Here is a 22,382-nt window from a genome sequence, read left to right as displayed (position 1 = left end):
GAATTATTTGCTGGATTGTGTGCTGAATTATCATTTTACAAGATGTTTACTATATTTTTGCATTATATCTACTAAGACAATTATATCAGAAATAATATTATCTCATTTACTGTCATTCACCCAAAGTTGTCCTATTGAAAGTTCTAATGATTTGATTAAAAGATCCAGATTTTGATGCGAAATAGATTCTTTTTTGTAATGACTAGTATGATATGCAATGTTGTATGTATTTCTATTTGTATTATCACTTGCATATATTGCCAATTCTTTAAAAAGCACAGGTATGTGGCATGAACGAGATTGTAATAATTTTAAATGTAGATCAATATACCAAAGAGTATTTGCAACATGCTTTACAAATTCTTTCCCTAAAGTTTGATGAATACTTCTTCTCCAACTAGCTTTTTTATTTTGAAGAAGTTCAATAATTTCATTATATAATAAATCATGTTGAGTATGTTCAGTATGAAGTTGTGAAAGTTTTGGTTATCATGCATTTCTTATTATAATGTCAAATGCATCAGAAAAACTAGGTATTTTTATATTTCTTAGCGATTTTATAGGTAAAAATTTTATGTGATTATATTCTAAAACTTCTATAATTTTAAGGTTACCATTAAGGTTGATTGCTGAAACCTAGGGGTTTAGGCAAGATGGCGTTTCGCCAAAAAGTGAAATTCTGCCGAAACTATATTAAAGTTATATTAAAAAACTGGTGAAACTTTGGAGAAAGGCGAAACTGCCGAAACTTATTATAAATGCCAAAACTGCTGAAATTCTGCCGAAACTATAATAAATCTATAGTAAAATTTTGACGAAACTAATCATAGAATTTTGAAGAGGTTTAGACAAGCAACCTTAGTTACCATTTAACCTGTCACTTACTTCTACTTATTTGTTAACCTTATTTTGGCAAACATAAACTTTAACACTTTGATTATTAAATTATTCACAAGTAAATATTTTATATAATTTTGAAAACTGGTCGTCTTTTATGATTATGATTATTTGCTCAAGTAACATACATTTAATACCTTTAGTAATTATTACTACAAAATATAACATTAGTGTGTAAAATCAATGTGCATAAGATACATATGTGCACAGTTACACAACAAAAAATATGCACAAATTATTACTAAAAATAGATAAATTATATATAAAAAAGGTATGATTTCTTAATTTAATAATAAATCTATCAACTTATGCACATGACTTTTGGTTCAGATTTTACACACTGTACAATATATGTTTATTTGCTATAAAGTTTCTAAATACAGCTATGAAATATTTTGCCATGTTTTTTCAAGATATAAATTTAAGAATAATAAGAAATAGTTCTATTATAAGAATACTTTACGTGAAAAAAAGCAAAATATGACAACTTAATAACTGATAATCTGCAAATAATTTTTTTTTTTACATGCAAATTAAGAATCATGTAACTATTAAATTTTGCAATATTATTGGTCATATATATTGTATAATATTAGGTATTAATCACGAAAAAATGGGGGGAGAGATTATATAAAATGTAGAATCTAATTGGTCAGGCCTAATTTTAAATTAATAAAGGATTTTACTTATTTTTAATAAAAGTTATAATAAATGTAAAATAAATTTTATATGTAAAATATTTTAAAAATTTTACTTTATATAAATTAATAGTTATATATATAAAAAAAAAATATATTATATTACTATGATTTTTTCTTTTTAAGACTAATATCTAATAGAATTTGCAATAAAAGTAAAGAAAATTTTTAAAATTATACTTTATTTATTAATAGAAATTTTTTTAATTTATATTGGATATTTTACAAAAAAAAATTTTGTAAATAAATATATAATATAATTTATATATTTTTATTTATTTTTCTTTAAATTGAAATAAAAAATGTTGTTTACAAATTTATTTAAAGCTATTTAACAAATTCTATTTTTTTCTGTTTTTTTGTTAAATTTAATTCTGTGCAATATTAAATAATTAGTATAGAATAAAATACTAATATTTTAAATTAAAGTAATATAAAATAATAAATTGGTTACCAAATCAATTTTATTAAATAAAAAAATTTTATATATTATTGTTTTTATTAGGTATAGATTCTTTAATTGTTTGTTTTATTATTTTTGTAATCTTAATGTATTTATATTAAATAAAATATTATAGTAAATATTATTATTAATAAATAAAAAAAACTACTACTATAAATTTTATATTAGTAAATTGTAATAAAGAGAATAATTATTATGGGTATGTATATTAGTAAGTGAATTTATGGATTTAGAGTTTATTAGAAATTTTGGTAAATGAATTAGGCTTAAATGAATTAAATTACAAATTTTGTAATATATGTAATAAAATCTAGGGCAATATATTTTTGGCTTTATTTTAACCCAAATTTTTTAATTTTTAATAATAATATAAATTCGCAAGAAATTTATTAAATAATCAAAGTAGTTCAAATTCTATTTTTATTCTTGAATATAATTTATATAATTTTATATACTTCATGTAATCATTTGATTATGATATATTTTAAATAACCGGAATCAAAAACTTTTCCGGTTTTACAATAAATCTTTCGGAAAATTTAGGATAGATTTTATGCTCGGTTATTATTAATATAAAAACTTTTATAGAATGCAAACTCCTGAAAGGAATTGTTTTTCATCTGTAGATCCGTGTTTTACATTCAGGGTTCTTTCACGGAATTCTGTCATACCAGAATATATATATATATACATACAATTCCTTGTTGCATGAAAATAAATGAATAACGTGATGTTTTATATGTTTTATTAGGCAAAAAAACTGCAATTTTAATTATTATACACTTTATTTGGAAATTAAAGAAATTAAATGTGACACGAATTATATTCTATATATCTATATATATCTATGGCTCAATGCCGATGAATGAATAATGAATTTCTATAAATATATCAATTAACATTATTGTTAAAATTCTAATTAAAAATTCTCTTAAATAATAGTAATAATATATACAATAAAGAAAAGGTTTTTATATAATGAACGTCATAATTCTGCTGTGAATTTTTTCTTGTTATTACCAGCGCAGCATTTTTTTTAGATTATTTTTATACTATATTAATTCTAATTGAAAATCTAATTTTTCGAATTCTTCACGAAAATGAACATCAGCGTCTCTCCAAGTCTTAGCGGCAGTACAAGCCAAATCAATATCTAATTCGGGATAATGGTTAAGAACTTCATCTTTTATCAACTCAAAGTATAAATTAAATGCCCCTTCAATTTTCTTTGGTTTCTCATCATTTATAGAGTATCTATTTAATAAGGATTGCATTTTGTTTAATGACGGGATGTTAATGGTGATTATTATTCCATTTGAAAATATTAGATCAGCTTTATGATCTTTATTATCGTAAGTTGATGGAGGATATTTGAAGTGATTGTTTATTAATGGTTTAAGATACTCTAAAATCGTATTCATCTTGACGTTCATATTTTATAAACGAGGGACATATTAAGGATAGATTAAAGTACAAATTATGCATCTTGTTAAAGTTATGCACAATTCAAAATTATTTTGAATGAGATTTTCAAAGAAAAATTATTTACTTAGAGTTGTTTAGAAATGAAATATCATTTGAAAATTTTGGTATTGCTATTATTAATAAACGGAAGGAATGTATGTTGAGTTCAAATTAATTAATTAACGATAAAAAAAAAAGAATTGAAAAAAGGCTTGTATTTATAGTTTTTGCTTCATTCAATAAATAAATATGGAAATTTAAATTCAAGATGTAAATTCATTATTTCATAGAAAACCGAGGTTTCGTCATTGACATTTCTTGGAAAAATATTTATATTAATATCATAATGCATATTAATCTATTGTTTTTAGAATTAGAAGATAAAAAAATGAATCACGAGTGGGAACGAATAATCGCATGACTAATTATTACTATAATGCTACGTAATAAAAGAAAAAGCGTTCCGAAAACCGGAATTATGGAATGCGATTTACTGCGATTTTCTTAAGATTTCTATTTAAAGCATTTTGTATGTTAAGTTAACTCTGCTTATAAATACCATAGAAAATTCTGAATCACTTTGTTTTTACGTTTCGACTTATATATATATATATATATATTTATTTATTTATTTACCTAATATATTATGAACATTAGTCAATTGAGAAGACTGTCCCAAACAAAGAACACCGATCTTTCATTTACTATATATATATATGTGCACATAATAATATTTTGCTTTAATAGGTTATAATTATCTACATAAAGTATTTATACCCAACTTTGCCAGCCAACCCACATAGAACCTAACACATATGGATCTGTAGCTAAATCAATCAAGCATTCAACTTGCTCTTTAACACTAAAACACTTTTGGCATGTCCTAGTTCTGATATTATGATTTGGGTCCCCTTTAGCAATATTAATAATCGGAACAAACCAAGGTTTATTTGAATGGCCAGCTTTCAATTCGTCACAAGTGATATCTATAGGAAATTAAAATGTTAAGGATGGGATATGATGAAATAAAGACTAATTGTATAAAAATTATATATATAAAGGATACAGGCTGGATTTTCGAGCTCAAGCTTGCGTCGGGCAATATCTAATTTCTGTCGTGGATACCATTCCACGGTTTGCAAATTCTCTTCACCAATCTCATTACTATTCCGATTTTCTAATTTAAGAAAAGTTTAGTATCAATATGATTAAATGATTTATTTAAATAACCTACTTTGATTGTTTGCACGAGTTAGCCAATCCAACAATGGTTCTTTGACAAAGATGTCCATTGCATTTAATAAGATATCTTTGTTTGCTTGCATTACTGTAAATGAAAAATTTCATTATATAAACATTATTAGAAAATTCAAAGTTTATACAAAAATTTCCATTTTAGGATTACCCACTCTGCAATATTTTAATCATCGGGTACTCTAAAAGCCCTCTAGACCCAAGAGGTTCCATTAATGTTTCTATCTGCCTGGTGAGTCTGAAGGGTATTAATTCTGGAACTTCTAATGTTTCTGTCGCTGACCCAAACGCATGACCAAAATCAATAGATATCAATGATCCCCTAAAAATAGAATCAAATCAAGTTATTTAAATTATTTGAGTAGTAATAATATAAGAATCATTGAAATCTTACTTCGTCATATCAATTAAGAAATTCTCTAAATGCCGATCTCCAATACCAATAAGATATCCACATATGTTGATTGCTGCATGACACTTTACAAACTCGGATCGAATCGATAAATGTGCTTCAGGGGAAGCAGCAAGCTTATATAGTGCCCTTTTTAACAAATCATTATTAATGTCTCTCTGCAGGTCTTTAAAATGTCGAACCACAGCATCACGGTCTACTTTCATAAACATATTATGATAGTCTATTTCAAATAAAAAAGTGGGAAATTTTGAAAGTTAAAGTATTATTGAATATAAAATTCACAATACACTTAAATATGAATTTCATACTTTGGTATTGTTGAACCCAACGCGAATGCATTGACTGTGCATCATCAAATACTCTAGAATCATCAAGTTCCCTTTCAATAAAATAGCGCATGGGCTTTGTATTATTGATCCATTCTATTATTCCAAGACTACCCGTTATTGGAACAACCTATAAGTAAATAAGGGGACCTTTTAACATTTAATAAATAAATACAAATATGTAACGTTAACTCGTAACCTTGTAAGTTCTTTGTGCTATATTACGCTGGGAACAGAAAGAATCCTTTTTCATTATTTCGTTCATAAGTGAAAATAATTGTTGGACTCTTTGATCTAATCTCAAATCTTCACCCCCCTTTTTTTTAAAAAAAAATCATGTTAAATAAAATTCATTTTTTTAAATATCAAAACTATAATAAGAGAAAAAACGAGAAAACGGTGATTATAAATATAAGCTTACTTTCACAAGGAATGGATATTCGTTGCCATCTGTACCCAATATACTAATTCGTTTTGGTTTGCGTAATGAACGTAGAACCAAAATCTTGGGATCAAAACTCGAGATCTTGACGTGTTTACTTGGGTCAGGAATACATGATAATCCATCATATTGTCCCGGAATTTCAATTTCCTGTAAAAATATATATAGACATTTAAAATTGTGCGCAATCAATTACTAGAAAACATAAAGTTATAAAAATTCTGCGATATTAATACCTTTCCAACATTTGAGAAAGAATACTCAGCAAGCCAAGAAGAATAAGATTTCAATAAATTAGCACCCTCTTGTGCCCTTCTGTCTTGACGTTTAATATTTTTTATATAATAATCCCATATTTTTGATTTAAAATCACTTGGCGACATTCTTGCTAATATTGAACCTTCACTTCCTATAAAATTTATAACATATCAATTACCTATATACACTTGTTTAAGAATTTAAAATTAGATCTTACCGCAAATATTAAACAAATATTCAGAATGCCGATTAGCAAATTCTTTAGGTAAGATATGTTAAGGAATTAATATATGGTATAATAATAGTCGTAACAATAACAAAATAATTAAAGGATATCAAAAATTCCATGATGAGGATTAGGTTTTAGCAAAAATGAGCTCATTTTTTGAAAAGAGGTCTTTATTTCTTCTGCTTTGTCACCTGTACTGTTCGCCTTAATCAACATCTAGATATTCGAAGAATTGGTCAAAATCAATATTTATACAATTCATATAACTTATACATACATAAACCGAATTGGCCCAATTACAAAAATGTATCTCAGAATCTGTAAGTCTACGGAGCTCAGTTACAAATATATCAGTAACATCACATTTGATCATTTGTTTTAGTTCCTGAACTTTTGATTTATTTTCTCGGACTAAAAGAGTACTTTCATCGAATTTATAATATTCGCTACTAATAGTAAGCGGATAATACAAGCTCCTAGGAAATTCTTCTGCAAGCTATTGTTTAAATTATAGTAAATAAATTAAAATCGGAGCAATCTTAAAATATACTTATTTACAAATACCTTAAATAATATTGGGAAAACACAATGAGCTATAGATTGATCTAAGGTCGCAACAATTTGAGGAATCCATCGAATAAATTTCCATACAGACTCAACAGATTCCACCTAAGAGAATTTTATGAATACTATAATAAATAAGATAAGATAAGATATAAGGAAATTTACCTTCTCTTTAAATATTGATTGTGTATTATGATATTTTTCAATAATTTGAAGCAATCTTGGAAATAATTCAGTTGCTTCTTTCGAACCATTTTCCATTGCTTGCAATATGCTCTCTACTACATTAGAAGCATACTGCGCAGGATCAAATACAATTTGCTATAGAACAGATGAAAATAATTTTTAGATGGCGAAGAATCTGTGTAAAAACATCTTTAACATAGTTGAAAATAATATTTCATTATAATTACCATTTGTTCCTCTGTAGAATCAAGTTTACGTAAAAAATAATCGCAGAATTTAGCAAACTTGACAAGGACTTTAGCATGCATTGTTGGCTATTTAACATAAAAAGGTATTGAATGTATTAGAAATATGAAAAAATTTAATAGTATTAAAGTTATTGTGTTTTTACCTTTAACTGTAAAGTTGTTTCCTTCGATGCATTATTAAAAAGATTATATCCTTGCTCAATAAAATAATTTTTGTTATTTTTGATTTTGGACAAGCTTCTATTAGGTACCCTCTTATCTAATTCAGAAATTAGGAGTCCATATGTTTCACTTTCTACTATTCTCATCTTTATATCATCCCTAAGATCAGGAGACTTGAAAAAAATAGTATTTTAATTATCTAATAAGTATATAAAATCAAATGTTATATCTATACCTTTATTTTTTTAAATTCTTCTGATAATGCTAGTAATATTTCTGCCTTCCTTTCAGTATCAATTGTGTTTTGAGCTTCACGAAGATTCAGTTTAAATTGATAATAAGACAATCTCTTATCATCGATGAGTTTCAAATTTCTTATTTTACTTAAACAAACTCGAGCAACTTCAAAATTTCTTTGTATTCGTGCAGCTGATGACATTTTCAACAAACTTTGACTTTCCAATGAAACTTTCCTTCTATTAAACTAATAAAAAAAAATTATAAATAACCATTGATATAAGAGATAAAACAATTAAAATAACAATTTGTAACTTACATGATTTACTTTTATTCTTTCGGACATTTCATTAAGGATAGATTGACGAGTTATCACAATATCATCCCATGTATTGGAAGAATCAAGAGTTTTTGAAGGAAATCTAAAATCGAAAAATCATGAAAAAACTAGCAAGTAAAATTTAATGTTAAAATTATTATTTTACCTCCTTTCCCAACGTGAGATTAATTTGTTCCAAATTTGATCCTTTTCAGAAGACTGGATAAGATTCAGAAATTCCTCTATTTCTACTATCTAAAAAAATTAGGATAATACTATTTCTAGAAATCATTAATAATCAAATAATCATACAAATTATAGCAAAATTTACCTGCTGCAAAGAACTTAGTTTACCCAATCGAGTACCAATTGCCAATGGATGTAAAGTGGACCATGTGAATAAGAAATTATCAAGTGCTTTTCGAACATATAATCGGGCTTGTTCTAAATCCTTCTTCGTTACTGAACTCAATGCAAGTTCTAAAACAAAATTATATTTTGAGATTTGTGTCACAAGTTATTATTTTCGACGAACATTATTACATACCGATTGGATATTGCGTAGTCAACAAAGATTTTTGATATTGATTACTTATAGCACTATTAATAAAATCAAAAAAGAGCTGACGATGTTCACTATTGTCATCACTGAGTGATAATTTAAAGAAGCTATGGATGAAATGTTGTAAATATATATCCTGAAAATTTTACATCAATTTTTAATTAATTAAATAATAAATATAATATTCAATATTAAATATAAGAATTTCTCCAAACCTGTAATTCATCTTCCCATAAGTTACTTAATTGACCTTCAATATCAACAAGAACAGTCTCTGCTAAGTCATCCCATTGACATAACTTTTCAAAGCAATCAAACCGTCTTTCTTCCCACAAAGCAACCTATAAATTTAGGTTATTAAATATTAAAATTCTATTAAAATAATATTTATAATATTACAATAAACAAACCTCAATATCATCAACATCAGTTTCACTTTTTAACGCTTCCAAATAATATTTGCATGCTAATGCATAATCTCCTAAAAGCTCAGCATTAAGGGCATCTATAAATCAAACCAAATTTATTATATTATCGCATGCTATATTAACAATTCTACTATGATTACTTACCTTTTGTAAGTTCACTGACAACTATTTTGCTTTCATAAATACTTTTGTAAACATCATGACCATCAATAGATTTATATAAATGACTCAATTCAATCCAAGGCTTTTTGCTTGAAGCGACAAGGCTGGAATTTGTAGTACGTAGCCTTTTTGATTCTAAATCAGAAATAGAAATAAATTTTTTGTCGTCTATTATTATTCTAATGAAAGGAAACAAAAAAAAAACTAATTTACCTCTTTCTGAAGAAGTGTGTAATAATTGCCGTTCTATCAAAATAATTCCCAATGATTCCGTTGAACTTAAATTACATGCTTTACGAATCATATTGGGATCAATTTCAATATCATTGATTTCATAGCATATTCTTAAACAACTTCCAATAAATGGAGGGAAATTCATTGTGGTTTTGCTAAATATGTTCTGAATATGCTGACCCATAGCTTTTTTGTATTCATTTATCTCTTCTGACTACAATAAATACATATTATTTTGTAATATATTCAAAAAATAGTAAACATTCAATTGAGTAGCCAGCTGATATTTTACCTGTATTTTATTGTCAAGTTGATTATATATTGAAACAAACAAGGATGTGAATAAAATTCGAGATATGTCTAAATCTCGTTGTGCCAATGTTTGCAATGGATTAATTAGATCTCCATGATTAATTTCAATATCAGGGAGTTCTCCTATTAAAATTTGGTATTAATCACAACAAATAATAATGGGATAAATAATGAAAAGTGAGTTTTCAAATAAAATTTATCCCGGCTTGACTTACCAACTCGATATTGACGTAACATTGAAATATTTTCCGGATATATGTTTTGACTAGTTCTGTATATTTCATCTTGCTTTTTTTGCGATGCCATAATTTGTTTAAAATCAAGTTGAGAATACGTTTTGAGGGATCGTCGACCAAATCTTTGATATTCTGAACTTCGTGCTGATCTATATAGAAAAAATTTAGGTAATTTTGACCGTGAATTATACTTAATAGTTCAGAACGAATAATTACCTTTGTGTACCGTCTTGATCTGTTTGATCACTTTTAGAACTTTGGGTAAACGGTTGTGAAAATAACAAATTTGACTGTGTCAAAGAATAGCCAGCAACTTGAGAACCGAGTCCTGTATTTCCTGTTTAGTTAAATGAATAATATATCCTATATAAAAAAGATTATTAAGAAACCATGCAAATGATTCTTGCCTGGATCAAGGGTCAAACTAAACGCCAAATCTTTATTCGTTGCTCGAACTAAACCCTCCTGCCTTTTAAAATTTCCCTGTAAATAATGAGCAAATAATTTTGTTAAATTATTGAAAAAAACAATCACTTTTTTTTTTCCTTTTACCTTTGGTTTGCTTGTTTGTGTATTCACGAATAAAGGAGTCATAGTATTATTTACTCTCCATGAAGTGTCAATGTCATCATAATTCTCATCAAATCTAGATTGCGGCAATGGTTGATCAAATATATGCTTATTATAATCAATACTTTTCTTGGATCCTTCAAGTAATAGGTAACAGGCATAATTAAGAAATAAATTCTCAGCCTCGGTATAATAAAGATTTCTAGTTTCATTAAAGATTATATTAGCATTAGGAGTAAACGTTTTTTCTTTTCTTTCCTTTTTTTTTAAAAAAAAATTTTACAAGAGCGTATAATACAAACCCAATAAGCTCTCTTAGCTTTGTAAATGTATCATATGAAAGTTCTTCCTGTGCGTGCCAAAATTCAATTAATGCTTGCTGAATCGATTCATCTGTATCCATTAACCCTCGTAAAAGATTTATTTTCAATTTGTGTTTTATTTCATCATTTTCATTAATCTTATTATACATTTTGACCAAAATCGTGTAATAAGATTTCTAAATGCACATTTTCGCAAGTTAAGGATCCGTTAGAAATTATTAAATAAATTCATAATCCTTTTAATAAACATCAAGGATACTCTGCAATCATTATTAGGATGATCTTGAAAGCTTTCGACCAAACTTTCCAAATAATATTCAAATGTCGATGCATCAATCTCCTGAAGTACACCAGCTAATATTCTTAAGGCAAGCAACTGTTCGTTTTCATCTCTTTTGGAATAATTTGTAAAAGTTTAAAAAATTAAGCTCAGCTAATATGAATTAATATGGGAAAGTACAATTACCTGTGTTTTAAAAAGCCAAGAAGTCGATCCCTTTGCAAATTCGTAAGCAAATCTGGATCATGTCCTGCGCAAAATGAAATTATTTCTAAAGCTAATATCTTATTGTTTAGTAATCTTGGTAGAATGCCGAAGACATATTTTAGAAATCTAATAGCTACGTCAACATCGTGCATTGAGATATGATGAATAACAGTAAGGAAGTTTTTCATGTCAGATTCATTAGATAATGATTGTTTATACATTCCGGATATCTATTCATAAATCAAACTATTAATTTATAATTAAAAAACTTAAAAATATTAGAAATTATTGAAATAAAATTACTTTTTGCAACATCGGATTTAATAAAGACGATAAGCCTTCTGAACAATGATATTTCCTTAAATGTTTTACGGCCAAACCACAAACCTACATAATGATAAGTTAAATAAAACAAGAGAACAAAATTCTTTATGATATGAAAAATTAATTTTTTTTCCAAACCTCAGCAGCTAACGCCCGAACATTTGAATTAACATGGTTCAATAAATTATTTGTTAAATCCATATAGAATTTATCAGACGTTAAACCGCCCAAATCAAGTCCAACTTCGTCTTGAAACAAGGGCTTGTCATGAGCTAAGACTATTCCTAGTAATTGTAATCCCGTATAAACTTTGTCAACATTCCCTGTGGAATCGCTAATTAATTCATGAATGACGCGCTGAAATTGACAATATTTTTTAACGTTAAAAACGATCATTAATATTATTGGAATATTAAATATGCTAGAAATTTTACCGTAGGTACAACAATCAATTCACTCCAAATTTCGAATATTGCTTTAATGATTATAATATTATTCCTAATGACAACGCGTGATTCATTATAAGAATTTTTCATCAAAAACTCCTGGAAATTTTATAAGGTAAAATTTTAAAATTACAATGGAAAAAAAATGGTTTAAAAGTAAACTAAGATTAATACCATCAATTCGTATAATAGAACTTTATCTTGATGAGATTCTAACTTAACGAAAGAACCCCAGACAGTAACAATCGCGCAAAGGTCCTAAATACAAATAATAAAATAGGATAAATAACAATTATAAAAATTTAAGCTCAAATCGCAATTACCTGAATAAAATAGTTAATTCCTTCGCCATATGAGATTCCTTCAGTTATCAATTTTATAACAGGACGAATCCATGAAGAAGCATATTTTTCAAATGCTTCTGGAATATTAATTATAATTTTAGCGATAAATAACCGTATATTGATATGCGTATCATTTTCTACATGAATAAAAAACAATTTAGCAGAGTTCAAACTTGAAATTATTTAACCAATAATAATTTACCTTTATTTTCATTTCCTGTATTTGTAAATTTTTTATACATATCATTCATCCAGCCAGGCATTGACTCAACCGGATCTGCCGGTATTGTTAATTGATTATGGAGTCGATCTATAACTTTAATAAGAATTTTCATACAAGGATGGCGATTAAACTCGTCAATCTCCAATTCAAGCCTAATAAAAATTGAAAGATAAAGATAAGTAACTCAAGAGACAAAAATTAATAATTAATAATTAGAATTTACTCTAATTTATTTTCAACTTGTTCGTCAATCTCCATTGGGATTGGATCCGAGTCGGATTCACTAACATTATCTTCAGATTCATCAGGGAATTCTTTAAAGAGAGCACCTCCCTATTTAACGAAGATTTTTCATTTGATCAGTTATCTATTATAAAAGGGTTCAAAAAGCACTCATATACGAACTCAACTTGGGTTACACTTGAATCTGCCAAATACTGCGACGCAATATATTTCAAACTACTTGATCTATATAGTAAATTAGGTTCAATGAGTATGAGAATATTTAAAAACAAATATAATTCGATTATTTTAGATATCGCACAGTTTTGCTTCCTTGAAGGTTCTTCCAGATCTTGATTTAAGATCATCGACTTTTGATCTAAAAAACGGCTGATTCAATTCAACTTTTATTTTATAAGTCGTCTAAATATTTATTATAAGTTAGTTTTAAGTATGTAATAAGATACGAGAAATTTTAAAATACCTCTAAATCAATAATGTTTTCCCATAATAATTCGCCTTTTGAAATATTTTCGGCAAATAAAAATGCTTTATAGAACACTGGATTGTCTTGGGTACACAAAATTACAGCTGCCAAAGCATTATATGCCTCGCAACGGTAATGTAAATTAGCTTCAGACAATAATTTATTACCATTGTCGTCCTAATAAATTAAGATCATTAATTTTTTTAAATTTAAAAATTTTAGAATTTTACTTATGTTAAATTCATACTTTATCAGCACGTGATTTAATCTTATGTGCTTTTTCCATCACTTTTCGTGTCAATTCCTTTGCTTTCAATGGTCTTGTTTGACAATAAGCTTTAACAATTTCGCCTTTTTCGGAATATACGTCTTCCACGGAAGCACGAAGATAAAGAATGTAAATTTTGTTAAAGATTTAAAGATTTAAAGCTAATAACATGCCTAAAACCATTAATAATTAAAAAAAGGATATTTGCAAAAGAGTCAGTGATCCTGCCTTTTCGTTAAGACAATAAATTTTTTCATCAACATTTCTCGAGTATTTGTCACGTTCAAGAAGGTCAATAATTTCATTAATATGCTTTTTGAAAAAATCTAATACAAATATCTTCGGACCTTGCAGCAAAGGTGGTGACAAAATCATTTCAATAATGTTTCGTTGAAAGCTAATGTATGTTGGATTTGTAAAATATCTGTATGTATAAAATAAATTAATAACAAATTAAGAACTGATTTAAATCCAAAAAAAAAGGTTAAAAAATTATAAAAAATACAATTACCCGTAAGCAATATCCATTGTATCGACATATTTAGAACGAGAAAGTTTTGATATAAATTCGCTAGCTTGTCGCTGAAATTCCTCTCCGTATACGTGGTCACTCTCGCGACAGAAAGTGGGAATCAAGATTTTAAATAAGCTCACATTTCTGGATCTCACCATCGCTTTAAGCATTTTATCAAGAACTGATAAATATTCATTTAGTCTATATATAAATTAGCAATAGCCATAAGTAAATGTAAATGTTAAATAAAAATTTGTAATAAATACGATAAAATACTTTTTAGTTCCAAATTTCGAATAATCCTTAGAATCAGTAGGTAATTGTTGATAAAGAATGAATTCAATAAAACTTTCAATCTAAAAAAATCAATAACAAATTATAATTTATTCTTAGATTACAAGAAATTATTTTAACCTTATGATTTCACCTTTTCTTTTGGCAGATCTGATTTGAAGTAAAAAGGTAGAAGATCCAAAGCTTCATTCTTGAACTCAAGTTCTACATGTCTATCAAGGAATGCTTCATAATCTTCACGAAATAGATTTTGGAATTCTCTCAACGAAAATCGTCTTAGTAAGTTCGGCTCCAGCATAAATAATCCATTCCATAATTTCAATAAATAATGTTGATCATAAGTACACATTTTCACGCTAAATGTAATAAGAGAGTTAAATTGATTATAAATATTAAAAAAATGACTTTGCAATATATACTTACAAACTTTTAAGGAAATAGAACTCCGAAATCAACTATAATTAATTAAGGGTATAAATAGTTAACCATTAAAATAAAAATAAAAAATTCTTTAAGGACATTTTTGCACTCACATGATCCAAAAATACCAAGCTCTGTTGGGTGTCTTTCTTAGAGGTCAAATAATCAATTAGATTTAATATTATATCCCTAACTATATCAATATTCATTTGATCCCTAGTGAAATCACTTATATTCTCGTAGAAAATCTTAGCAAATTCTCTAAAGTTACGTGAAATATGTTCATTGATCTAATAATTAATAACTTTTGATTAGTTTTAAGATAAGATGAATTACAAAATAAATGAAATAATGATGACATACGACTGAAGAAAATTTCTGGTAATAAATAGTTCCATTTTGATGATAGAAATTCGAGTTATTGCCGGGGAAGCCCTAAAACAACAGTTTCAATAATATAAAAAGAATTGTGAACGTTAAGTATATAGCATAAACAACAAAGACAGGTATATTACGTACGACTATATCACTAAGAAGCCATTGGTTAATTGCACCATTATATTTACTAAGCGAAAGAGCAAATGATAATAACTGTCTAATAAGTTCAACCCATAGTGGATCTAAAACGTCACGAAGGTTATTAAATTTCTTCCAGATGGCTAAAATATAATCATATAATTTTGAACTAGTATTCATATATGAAGTCATTTCGTGCTCTAATAAATCTGGAAAAAGCCCAGACGAGCTGAGAACCAAATATCCATGAGTAATTTGGATATAATATGTAGGATCTACAATGAATTATTGTAACGTTAAATTCTTGAGAAATAAATAATTAGACACAACATGTTAAGTACCTGATTTATCTAATTCAATATTTAATAAATCGACTTCATCAGAAAATGCAATCTCTGCGAGCTCTTGCGCTAATTGTTTCAATTGAGTTTCATTATTAATAGACAACTCCTTAAACAAAGTAAATAAGGTTTCCACGTGTTTAATCAACTTTTGTTTGATTATGTTATCTGGAAATTGGTCCAATCCGATAACATTAGGATGCAGCAAACAATTTCCTAATAATTTGTAAAATCTCTTTCCAATAATATTGGAATTCCACAAAGGTGCTAGATTGTTTGGATCTGTCTCTTTGAATAGTACAATAATAAATCCTATTAAGTGTTCGATAATTTGAATTTTTCGTGTTAACCATTGCAATCTCTCTGCGGGAGTTAAAACATTTTCAGATCCCATAAGGTGTTCCTCTTCATCAATATCCATAGCATCAGGAACAAAGCGCTCAACGTCATTTTGTACTAAATTTTCCAAGAAATAGATGATTGCTTTACTTAACATAGTATCAGAGCTTGTGATTAAATCCAAAGGTAACACGAACTTCTCTTTCGTAAGCCATTTATAATTAGCTAAAACGGATAAAAGTTGCGAACACCAATCTTTTGTCTGTTGGGCAGCTAAGCTTTTATGTAACAAATTCGAAGGATCAAGTTCTGAAGTTTTATAAAGATTTTCTAAAAACGTTGAATTTCTATCAAGTCTAGCTTTAACCCATCTAAAGCCTGTCTTAAAGTCTTAAATAAGAAGTAAAATACCGTTAGAATAAATAATTAATAAATAAACATATAAACATATTATATTTTAAAATATTACCTGGAAGTAATTTCACAAGTTCACCGAATAATTCGCGACAAATACTTGAGTAATCTTGTTCTTTTCTGCCTGTCTCAATAAATAACCACTCAACCAAAGATGATAAGTTAGGTCTGTCAAGATTAGTAAATTTCCTTCTCATGGAGGTCTCACTTAAAAATAAATTTGATTTTACAATAATTATTTTTTTTAGATGGCGAATTGCTGAGATTGCCTGTTGACGCGTCCCTAAAGAATTAATGTAAATTTATATTTATTTTATACATCACTTAATAAAATTTAATAGAATCTTACCCGTCGCAGACTGATCATTATCGGAAAGTCTTAGATTGACTAGCATCCAATACAGAAGTTCAAATGTAAACTGGTCAACTAGATATTCTTCTTCACGAAATATTCGATAAATTTTATTAATAGCAAGAGAAGCTCCAAGACGCTTTATATAATCAGGATGAGCACACAAACTATACAATCGCTTTAGTAACGATTTCATATTCATTGAACTTGCTTCTACCTGCTTTATTTAAAATAAAAATTAGTTTAAATCTAATATAACGATATCAGAAATTCGATAGAAATGTTATAATACCGCTGACGATCGTTTAATCGACCATATTAAAAATTCACTCAGACATTCTGCACCGTAATCTCTCAGCGAACCCCAAGGATTACATATCGCGTCAATACAACATTGTAATAACGCAATTGTTTCTGGGTTCTCATATTGTGCATTATTTGTATACCAATGAATTAATTGAGCAACAAGTCGGCGAAAGATTTTTCGTGGTACAGGATCAGTATCAATTGCTAACCGCAGAAGGGCAGGAAATATTTTACGATATATGCGAACAAATGGGCTCTAAAAAATCGTTCATAAATATGAGTATCTAACTTATATCTCTTCTCTTTCCAACAATTAGATGATACCTGCTGATGTCCCGATAATTGAAATGCACTTTTTCCGATCATAACTATAACGATTGAATGCAATAATTCACAAGCAACGATTTTTGTTTTACGATCTGGTGCAGACTCTGCAAGTTCCACTATACGTGGTAAGAATTCGTCTAAAAATTGAAACAATTTAATATAATATATGTATGTATATATATATTTTTTCAATTTAAAATATTTTACCAAATAGAATTTCAACTTTAGTGTCAGGAAATGGAATATTGAATGATAAGCGTCTTTCAGGATCCCAAGCAAGTAATTTATTATTTGATATCTTGGATCCTGCCGGATTCATTGCAGGACTTGACCGATATACCATATCATTGTTTACAATGTCTTCAAACACAAACTTGCTAACTCCGCCAAGTCTTCCTAGCAAACGAAGGACGCGCACTTGCAAATCGTGTAATCCTACATTTTTTTCTAATTGTCCAATCTTAATAATAGTATAATAATAAAAATCAATCAATAATTAAATCACGGCGAGCCTAACACACATATTATAAACTGATATATACTCCAACGACAGTTTTGTAAGATTTTTTTTGTCCTTTAGATTTGACCCTCTCTTTCCTTGTCTGATCAAGTGATTTGAAGTTTCCACGCCTATTACGTTGCGAATTTCGAATATGTGCGAATTCTTTAATAGGATTGTCATCTGAATCAGCCTTAACCAATAAATATTCATTAAAGAGAGGCAATATCTGTTCAAGCCATTTACTAATATCCTGAGGTCCCTGCAAATCCACTAGTTTCTCAATTGCATTTATACCAATAGTTGCAAGAGTTTGATAACTTAGCCCCATTTTTAATGAAATACATATTGGAGTTATAAGGTTTTGTATATTAATAAGTTCTCGTGGAATGGAAAGTACAAGACGTAAACATGATGCCAATAAATCATCCTTATATTGAGAAAGTCTAGCAGAAACTTCTTCAAAGAATTTAATGAAAAGAAAATAGCTCGCTCGTTGATCTGGTGACGCGGTCGTTGATAATTGATCCCGAGAACCTTGCATCGTGATATTCTAGTTTTTATTAATGATCTAAGTTAATAGTTCAAATCAAATTAGAAATAATTTTTAATTGCAAATACCTCATTATCAACATTCTTTATACCGTCAAAAAATTTGATAGATTCGCATACTGTCAAACACGAACCTAACATTTTGTAGAATCCACTAATATATGGATATTGGGTGGAAAATGTTATTAGCGTGTCACTAGCAAGATAGACCCATCTTGAAAACAAATCACTTTTTATTTGAGGTAAAAACAATTGCCAGAAATCCACAAGGTTTTGAAAAAGAACGAAATCCTTAGAAACTATCGGTTGAAGAGTTTCTAAATCACCGGAACCCGCTATAGCTATGAGATTGGCGTCAATTTCATGATCATTATTCTTCATTATGGATGTTCCAAGCTGAGCATCTCTAGCTTCCGTAACTGTTAAATTTAAAGTCCGTAACAATTGAAATACTGACGACATAAATTCATCATAAAGTATCGAAAAGAATTCCAACTGAATGGTGTGTAATTGATTTTTCTCAATCGGAAAGCCACTTTGATCAATAATCCACGACAAAGTTGAATCTTTAAATATATTCTCCCAGAAAAAGAACATTTCCTGATATGTATGTTCCGCCACAACATCAATCATACCAACTGAACTTGCATTTTGCAAGTCAGAACGACTTTGAAGCTGGATAGCATCTGAACACGTAAGAATTAAAATTTGATAAACTAAGCAATAAAAATAAACACATTATTAGATAAAAATAATAATAAGACAAAAGATTCCATGCTTGAAATAGAAATATAAATTTAAGTTTTCGTTACATGATTTAGAAACAAATTTTTGTATAGTCCCCCTGCCCTTTAGATAGAACACCCACAATAAATGTTCAAATGCGTTAACACAACGGAGCCTCAAGTCATAAACCATGCGTGGGAAATAAATCATCATTAGTCCCACTTCATGTTCAATTGTCTCCCTTAATTGATGAAAGATTTCATCATACTCTCGTCCAATAAAACAATAGGCTTCAATAAACAATGGGATTTGCGATAGCGCGTGTGTGATTTCAACTTCATTTAAACTAAAAAATATATTAATAAAATAAATGTTTGTATGAAAAACTTGCAATATCAGTACACAATGCATACTTTGAGATAGCCCAATCACTTGGGTTAAGAAGATTTTGAAATATTGGCTTGTATCTTTCTTCCTTATCCAACTTTTTAACGGAAGCGGCAAAATAACCAACACCACGTACTGCAATTGATAAATCTTTTGTTTTTTGGTCTTGTTCCTCTTTACTTAGTCGCTGATCTGATGTTTTTTTGACTTCCCCCGCAATATTATCAAATGTTAACATAAAATACTGAGAAAAATAATCAAAATGATTTAAGTTTTTTTGTTTTAAAAAAAGAACAAAAGAAAATTTTATGAAATTAAACCTACATCAACACAATTGAATTCTTTGAATTCTGTGGCAGAATTTAATACTTTTGCAATCTAATAAAGAAATTAACGCGTTATTGTTTGAATAAATTGTTAAATTGTTATCAAATGTTATGATTAAACTTTTACAATAACGTAACCTGTTTCAAAAAAGCCCAAATAGCCTTAAATGCCGCGTTCTTAACTTCTGAATTTTGATGGACGCGTAATTTCCAAAGACATTGCCATATTTCTTTATACTCAAGTAAATAAAATTCACCAAATATATTTGAATGATCTATTATGTACTGGAGTCCAGCTGATGCAATAATAAGATAATTATGATTAATCGAATGAATTGAGAAAATACAAATGATAAACCCACGAAATCTGAACGATACTAACTTTTAACTATACTATACATCCTACCGTTTTCTACCATTGTAATACTGTTCATGATACATTTAAAAACATACTGATTGTCTTTTTTAATCGAATCCGGGTAAGCAAATAAAAATGAGTACAATCCTGTGAATGCTGCATCTGTTAAGGATTTTTCTTTAAGGTTGGCTAAAAAAACGCGAAGAATTTTATTTTTTTCAAAATCGACATATTCTGGAAATCGATGAGCAAGTATTCCCAACATATCTAAAGCTCCCGCTTTGGCTGATAATAAAATATCTCAAAGTTAAAAAAACATATATATGAATCTTGAAACATTATTAAAATATTGAAATATAACACCTTTTACTCCAGATGTACCCTTTGTTCTCACGAAGAAAATCTCAAGATATCTGCATAGGTATAATCATATTCAAATAAATCATACTATCGTACTTAATAAATAAATGTAACAACGATTAAAGTTACCGTGAAATGATATCTTTAACATTCAATTTCTCGGGATCAATAAATCTTTTGCTTGAATCAAGCATCGCCATCATTGGCTTAAAAGATGCAGCTTTCACGAAGGCCTCGTCATCAACGTTAAGAATTCCAAAGTGAACATTCTACCAATTGAATATAACAATCAGTTATATATCAAAATTTTAACAATCACATATAAAATATAAACCTTGATGCTCTCTGCATATGGTTCAATATCAGATTTGATCTTTCGGATATAAAGAAAAAGAAATTCTAAAAGCGCAATTTTTGCCTTCGCTAATACTGGATCAGTAACTCGTGAAGTATCATTTAAAAATTTAATGATTCCAATTTGAGGATCAAATAACAATTGTGTTGCAAGACCTTTTTTAATTATAAAGGTCACATGATTTAATATTTGGCGCAGTTAATTATACACTTTAATTAAAAATACCAATTAAAAAAAGATCAAATTTAAAAAAGTACCGAGCTCTTGATTCTCAATTTCATTAGAAACTATATGATCAATATCTTGGCTATATCTAAGAGCCTCACCAACGGCCTCGCCAAAACTAGACTTCTGCACTATATTTTGGCGACAATTCCCGAGTTCCTGCAAACAGTTTTGTAATTTATCTAAGCCCGACATATTTATTTATATTAAAATAGCTTTTATTTAACATAAAAAGAAAAAAAAGAAAACGTTAAAGAAAAAGTATAACGTGAAAAGAAAGTTTTCGTTATTTCCGTTATTTCCGATAAACAATCATTTGGCTTATTGTACGTAGTACATAACTACGATACAATGTGATGCAATTGCCACGTGATATAAACTCGTGAATTATGAATTACTTTGCACAATGTTTTAAACTTTTATAATGACATCGATTAATTCGATTATCGTATCACACATGCAAGAAATGTAAATGATATCTCTATATATCCAATTTGGCTTTCAAAGAATTATAATACTTTGCGCACGAGTATCAAACTGAGACACCTGAGAGGAGAAATATAAATTATGGTGCACCCGTTACCAGTAAACAAATGAATTATTAATTCATTTCAACATATATATATATGAACTTTTGCATTTTTTTAAAAAATATTTTCCTCTCCCGAAACTTTTATTTCAAATTTACTTAAAAGATTACTTTCAAGTTTGTTTATAAAAATTATTATCACGCAATTTTTTAATTTTATTGGTGTTAATTCGGAATAAATATTCCATAGCATAAGTTTTTAAAAGAATTTTCGTATGACTCTTATTATATCACTCTTTGGAGTCTGAGTGTTGCCATTCGTGCAAGAAAAAATTTAAAAAGTGTACAAATTTCGCAACGAAAGTCGGAAGCAATCTACCAAAAAGTAAAAGATATTCATTGGGCCATTAATAATTCTTTGATGTAATATTACGATATCCAAATAACGTTTG

At 28.0% G+C, this 22,382-nt stretch overlaps 2 protein-coding genes across 2 annotated transcripts; both read right to left on the bottom strand.

The window, feature by feature from the left end:
* Positions 1–3,110: 3,110 nt before the first annotated feature.
* OCT59_022585 (uncharacterized protein) lies at positions 3,111–3,491 on the bottom strand (the record flags this gene model as incomplete). Its single annotated transcript, XM_066144866.1, has 1 exon — positions 3,111–3,491. One exon carries the CDS (start codon positions 3,489–3,491, stop codon positions 3,111–3,113), a length of 381 nt encoding a protein of 126 aa, XP_066006287.1.
* Positions 3,492–4,130: 639 nt separating this feature from the next.
* Positions 4,131–21,596, bottom strand: OCT59_022584 (uncharacterized protein; the record flags this gene model as incomplete). The annotated part of the gene is made up of 69 exons (XM_066144865.1): positions 4,131–4,508; positions 4,589–4,699; positions 4,757–4,849; positions 4,932–5,098; positions 5,171–5,411; positions 5,500–5,647; positions 5,717–5,833; positions 5,939–6,109; positions 6,196–6,368; positions 6,435–6,482; positions 6,554–6,662; positions 6,724–6,942; positions 7,011–7,115; positions 7,176–7,331; positions 7,424–7,510; positions 7,588–7,779; positions 7,842–8,090; positions 8,163–8,265; positions 8,329–8,417; positions 8,494–8,642; positions 8,710–8,860; positions 8,940–9,065; positions 9,135–9,229; positions 9,297–9,449; positions 9,528–9,762; positions 9,841–9,983; positions 10,076–10,245; positions 10,313–10,433; positions 10,504–10,579; positions 10,649–10,868; positions 10,969–11,165; positions 11,249–11,381; positions 11,456–11,706; positions 11,780–11,863; positions 11,939–12,157; positions 12,235–12,345; positions 12,421–12,504; positions 12,570–12,727; positions 12,793–12,965; positions 13,037–13,146; positions 13,224–13,281; positions 13,358–13,458; positions 13,520–13,699; positions 13,770–13,919; positions 13,995–14,214; positions 14,302–14,505; positions 14,581–14,660; positions 14,732–14,954; positions 15,022–15,053; positions 15,132–15,308; positions 15,382–15,453; positions 15,538–15,809; positions 15,876–16,604; positions 16,684–16,911; positions 16,978–17,200; positions 17,273–17,542; positions 17,611–17,750; positions 17,821–18,073; positions 18,156–18,665; positions 18,734–19,380; positions 19,477–19,736; positions 19,804–20,021; positions 20,102–20,155; positions 20,242–20,399; positions 20,486–20,746; positions 20,825–20,874; positions 20,951–21,090; positions 21,156–21,331; positions 21,434–21,596. The coding sequence occupies 69 exons, from the start codon at positions 21,594–21,596 to the stop codon at positions 4,294–4,296; spliced, it is 12,201 nt and encodes a 4,066-aa protein (XP_066006286.1). The 3' UTR covers positions 4,131–4,293.
* Between the last annotated feature and the right edge of the window lie 786 nt (positions 21,597–22,382).

This window comes from Rhizophagus irregularis, chromosome 31 (genome assembly GCF_026210795.1).
Source record: "Rhizophagus irregularis chromosome 31, complete sequence".
In the NCBI taxonomy this organism is placed as follows: Eukaryota; Fungi; Glomeromycota; class Glomeromycetes; order Glomerales; family Glomeraceae; genus Rhizophagus; species Rhizophagus irregularis.
The sequence above is the reverse complement of the archived record's forward strand: the minus strand, read 5'-3'. Positions and strand labels throughout refer to the sequence as shown.